The sequence below is a fragment of the Ascaphus truei genome, chromosome 2 (genome assembly GCF_040206685.1).
Source record: "Ascaphus truei isolate aAscTru1 chromosome 2, aAscTru1.hap1, whole genome shotgun sequence".
NCBI lineage: Eukaryota > Metazoa > Chordata > Amphibia > Anura > Ascaphidae > Ascaphus > Ascaphus truei.
In genome coordinates this window covers 470,735,888-470,741,398 of record NC_134484.1, presented here as the reverse complement: position 1 = coordinate 470,741,398, position 5,511 = coordinate 470,735,888, and the positions used below count along the sequence as shown (strand labels likewise).

General features: G+C 42.5%; 1 protein-coding gene across 4 annotated transcripts in view; it reads left to right on the top strand.

The window, feature by feature from the left end:
• Positions 1-4,571, top strand: part of LOC142488352 (uncharacterized) — a 106,328-nt gene extending 101,757 nt beyond the window's left edge. For all 4 annotated transcript variants that reach the window (XM_075588767.1, XM_075588769.1, XM_075588768.1 and 1 more), the window contains 4 exons: positions 694-810; positions 1,156-1,269; positions 3,128-3,286; positions 3,796-4,571. In XM_075588767.1, the coding sequence (XP_075444882.1) occupies positions 694-810; positions 1,156-1,269; positions 3,128-3,286; positions 3,796-4,289 (884 nt within the window). In that variant the 3' untranslated portion in view covers positions 4,290-4,571. The remainder of the gene's footprint in view (positions 1-693; positions 811-1,155; positions 1,270-3,127; positions 3,287-3,795) is intronic.
• The last annotated feature ends 940 nt before the right edge of the window (positions 4,572-5,511 follow it).

Sequence of the window (5,511 nt, the reverse complement as noted above, 5' to 3'; positions counted from 1 at the left end):
TGTGTGTGTGTGTGTGTGTGTGTGTAATGTGCAGGGAGAGGGGGGGCTGTGTGTGTGTGTGTGTAATGTGCAGGGAGAGGGGGGCTGTGTGTGTGTGTGTGTAATGTGCAGGGAGAGGGGGGCTGTGTGTGTGTGTGTGTGTGTGTGTGTGTGTGTGTGTGTGTGTGTGTGTGTGTGTGTGTGTGTGTGTGTGTGTGTGTGTGTGTGTGTGTGTGTGTGTGTAATGTGCAGGGATCCGCTCTGTCTCCCTAACGTCCGCGCCCCTGAAAACTCTCTTATCAAGCAGAAGCGTAGATTAAAAATTTTGGTGACTTTGAAATCTGCAAGGAGGGAATATCTGGTTATTTTGCGGTTATGTGTCAAACGCCCAAACTAATCTTGTTTTTCTTTATAAAACCATCAGCAGGTAAGATATCTCTTCCACTCTGCCATTTTCTTCCAGCAGCACGAGAAATACATTTATTTATTAAAATGCTTTACCCGGAAGTAATACATTGAGAGTTACCTCTCGTTTTCACGTATGTCCTGGGCACAGTTATAAAAATACATTAAGTGAGCAGGGTTAAACAGTCAATTCACAGACATTTCATGGACAGATTTATTTACATATATTATATCAATATCAGAGGAGGTGATATAAGAAGCGCCCCCACTCCCAGCGTTACAGGATGGATTTCCCTTTTCTCATTGCAGGTTTCCCAGTGGTTGTGCCGGAGGAGAGGTTAGAGATTAAGTCCATGACAGAAGAGACCGACACCGAGGAACATCTGACCCCAATAAAGAGAGAAATAGATTCATTTCCTGTTGAGGGTAAATACCCTTACATCCTTACATCCTCACTTGTCTTTATTCAATTTGATTAAAAACTTGCCTGAAATGTCTGCAATATTAGGGAAAATAACATAAAAGCACCGATTAGAATTAAGCATGCATGATTTGTCTGTTATATTGAGAATATTATTATTGAGGTTTGAGTATTGGTAGCTCCATAAACTTCCTCAGCATTCAACGGGTTAATAAACAAGTAAAATCAGTGACTTCTCCCCACCCCTCCCCTCCGGAATCAGTACAGAGTATTTCTGTATAGTGATATCACAAGACGATCCCTCACTCCAAGCTTCTTTACAGGATGGATTTTCCTTTTCTTATTGCCAGGTTTCCCAGTGATTGTAACAGAGAGTTTAGAGATTAAGTCAGAGAAAGAAGAGCCAGACACGGAGGATCTTCTGACCCAAATTAACAGAGTTGTTGTTACATTTCCTGTTGATGGTGAGTATCTTAAGATCCTTTTGTGTAGACAAAGGTTATCTTTTTACAAGGAGTATGGTCACCAAAGGCAGGGGTGAGCAAACTTTTTATGCCGAGCCCCCCTTTTCATCCCTGAAATTTCCTGACCCCCCCCCCCCATCTGCCTGATGTAATCAATCACATGAAAAAAAAACCTTTATTAAACGGTATACAATGTAAATACAAATACAGGCAGTCCTCGTTTTACAAAGCTTCGTTTTACAACGAATGGCTTATCCAACGCTATGCAATGCATAACTATGTTAATTTTTACAACGCCAAAACGGCTTATCCAACGCTCTTACAACGCTTTGCAAAGTTGTTTGTGTATATAATATATATATATATTATATCATATTATACTATATAATATGTTATATGTATGTTTATATGTATATATATAATGTATATACTATATAATTTGTGTGTGCTTCATATCTTTTTGCCTGCGTAAAATATTTGGTGTATTTTAGTGTTAAAAATGCCTACAGGAACGGAACCTTTCATTTAAACAGTCTTCCTATGGGAAAACATGTTTCGCTTTACAACGCCATTTTGAGTAACGCATTGTGTCGGATAATGTAGGACTGCCTGTATGTCTAAATACTTACTTGAACAGCTCGCCCTTGCAAAATTAGGCTGCGTCCACGCTGCCGCTGAGAGCGGTGACATCACCAACTTTCCAAGCATGAGCACAGGGTGTCCTGAATAAGTTTGCAAGCACGAGGTGTGTGTGTGTGTGTGTGTGTGTGTGTGTGTGTGTGTGTGTGTGTGTGTGTGTGTGTGTGTGTTGCGTGCGCTTCAAAGTCAATTTTGTTTGTCTCCCGAAGCACGAAGCTTTGGAAACCGTACGCCCCCAGTTTGCGCACCGCTGCATTTAATCACAACACACATCACACATAATCACAACGCACACACAATCAATCACAACCAACACACACAATCACAACCAACACATACACAACATACAATCAATCACAACCGACACAACACACACACTCACAACACACATACTCACAACACACAATCACAACCAACACACGCACGCTCTCGCGACACACGCACACTCGCCAAACAGGAGCAACACACGCACACTCGCCAAACAGACAGGAGCAACACACGCAATCATAAGTCACACACTTTCACCTGGGGGAGGAAGTACAACTGCAGGAGTGCTCCTGTCCCCCATGCTTCTGAAAACTGGGACAGGTAACACAGGAGGAGGAGGGGATGTCTGTGTGCTGCCCCGCCCCCGCAGCAAGGCCCTGCCCCCTCTGCAAGACAGCGGAGAAGTAGCCTCGGCACGGAGCTTCTAGCCGCCCGTGCACAGCTCTGCCCGCCCCCAGGTTTCCCCGCATGCAGCCTGCGCCCCCCAGTTTGCGCACCGCTGACCTAAGGGAATATTTGAGGTCAATTGCCTCTCATATAAAGCACCCAGGCCTGCTGGGTGTTCTGGAACAAGCCACATAAGGCAGAGTTAGAGGAGCAATATGGCTCTCAAACAAGCATAACCGTTTGAAATGTGTAGTTATTGGTCTCTGACCAGTGTGGAAGAAATGAAACGCACACTCTGAAGACTTTAAGCCGTGGCCATAGTAGACCCGACCGCACGCGCGACACCGCAAGTGGCAGAAACAACCTCATTGCTTGAACCGGTCCGGCCATACTGTGTGCAGTGCGCAGCAGCGCAACGGCGTGGCAGGATTTTGAGGCGACAAATGTATTTTATTTTTCACGGGACGGCCGCGTCACGTGAGCCGTTGGAACCAATCGGGGCGGCCTCAATTTTTCAGCCTGCTTCCTGTCCATGTTCCAGTCACACATGTTGCGTTTTTGGTAGGTTGTACGCTGCGAACTATGGATCATTCCACTACTGAAAAATTAATTTCGGAGGTGTTTCGAAGAGTGCCATTGTGGAATCAGCGGAGCCGGGCTTACCACGACCGTTATATACATGACCGATTATGGAAAGAAATTGGGGAAATATTGTCCATCCCAAGTAAGTACATTGATTTTGTAATCATTTTCAAAAATTGTGTTTTAATGTGAAAGCAACTTTATATTCAATTAATTGTATCTCGCAATACGTCACATTTATCCCATTAGTTCCTGGAATTTCCCAAAGGGGAATTTTTAATGTAGCTTTACAGGATTTGACACCCCGTGCCAGAAACGAACTAAACTATTTGATTGCCAAATGCTTTTATGTAGATAAAAAAGTTACATTAGCAGCTGTTCAGTGTTCATATGTGATGTAAGAATATTTGCTATTATTTTAACCAAAGACATACATTATATATCCCCCTGTTGGTCATTAATGTGACCACTGGGACTGAATGAGTTAATGCCCCATGCATTTGCACTTCGTTTCCTAAATGACAGACAGATGGCATAATAATAAATTAGCTGGGTTTGGTTTTATGGCAGAATGTTTGTCCTGTAGCCTTTAAAGCAAATTGATTTATCATTGGATGTTTTCCTGTGCGCTGCGTTACTTTTTATTTGTAGCCGACCTCGCAAAAGGGAAGTGGAAGAACTTGAGAGACTCGTTCCGCCGAGAGCTAAAGAAAATCAAACCTTCCGACTCGGGGGACGAAGCCACCAGCGTGTACGAGAAAACGTCGTCGTGGCCTTTCTTCAAGCAGATGGAATTTCTGAAAGAGCAAATGACGCGCGCGTTCGCGGTCCCAAACCGAGACGTTAGCGAAGTGGACGTATCGGGAGAGGTCACACTAGACGAAGAGTCGTACTGTGAGGCTCCAGTTTCCCTGGAGCCGAAACCCAAAAAAATGAAAAACTCCTGCGAATTTAAAAAGCAGTTGATTTGCTTGGAAGACAAAAAGTTAGAAATTATAACCAACGCCTTCAGAGACAATGCCGATGAGGATCTGCATTTTTTTAAAAGCCTGCTTCCCTACATAAAGAAATTGGACCCCATCAAGAAGTTAATGGTACGGCTAGACATTCAAGCAGCTGTTTTGAAAGCGATGCAAGATAATTAATAAGAGTACAAAAAACAACTTGTCATTTTATTCTGAGTTCTTCATGTTCACCCATAGAACCTGCCTTATGAAAATTTTGTACAGTTTCAGACTTCTGTTTTTGTTATCATTTAGACATTCAATATGATTACATTTGCTCCATGATAAATGTGGAAAGTAAATCATGAATAAAGTACAGGAGCACAAGTTAAGATTTATTACGTTTATTGGCTAGCAACAATTGTTAAACACTATTTTGCCATGGGGACAGTTCCTTCAGCATTAAAATAATCTTTCAATGAATCACGGATGCATTTTGCCATGTTTCCAGGTGCATGATTTTGCCCTTGATCTCTGAAGCTGGGTATTTGCTATAGTCAAATGGTTCGACATTGACACATCAGTAGTGCCTTCCAAATGTATCAGGATATTATGTAGCAAGGCCACGCGTTTTACAATTGTCTTTGCATTTGGCCCAGACGTTTCTTCAGCCTTTAAAAATAATAATACTCTCCATTTAGCAATCATAATCCCGACGGCACATTCCACACAGCGTCTTGCTCTGGGAAGTATGTCATTAAATATTTCTTCTTTCGTTAATCCTTGTCGACTACGGCTTCATTATGTACGTGAGCAACGGATAAGCCTCATGCGCTAACAGTACATGAGGCAACTTTTGTCTTGTTCAAGCTCTGATCCAAAGGCAACTGCAATTTCTTATCTTCTAAAAGCTGATAAAGCGATGAGGCTCTGAACACCCCAGGCTCTGAACTCTGAGGCTCTGAACACCCCACCATCGCTTTGCTTTCCATACGCTCCTACGTCAATTGCACTAAATTTCCATTTTGCGTCTGCAACCACTTGCAAGACAAAATGGAAATATTTATAATTGAAATACACGGTGCCCACATTTTTGGGGTGCGTTAAGCGAATGTTTGCCATCTACACAGCCTATGCAATTTGGAAAATTTCCATTAGCTGTCATATTCATGTGACACATTACACAAGCTTTCCACACTAGGAAAAGGCATATGATCAGCATGGAATGCATTGTAACTTGCATTGCATGTCTCACACAATTTTTGACACAGTCGTTTTCCCCATCATAAATGCAAATGCCAAGCTGCGAAATGGTGTGCACGTTGCAAGAAATGTATAACGAAAAAAGGAAGGAATGTTTTAATTGATATCTCTAGCATTCATTAGTTTTATTTGAGTGTTTTTGCCTAGTACAAACTTTTTG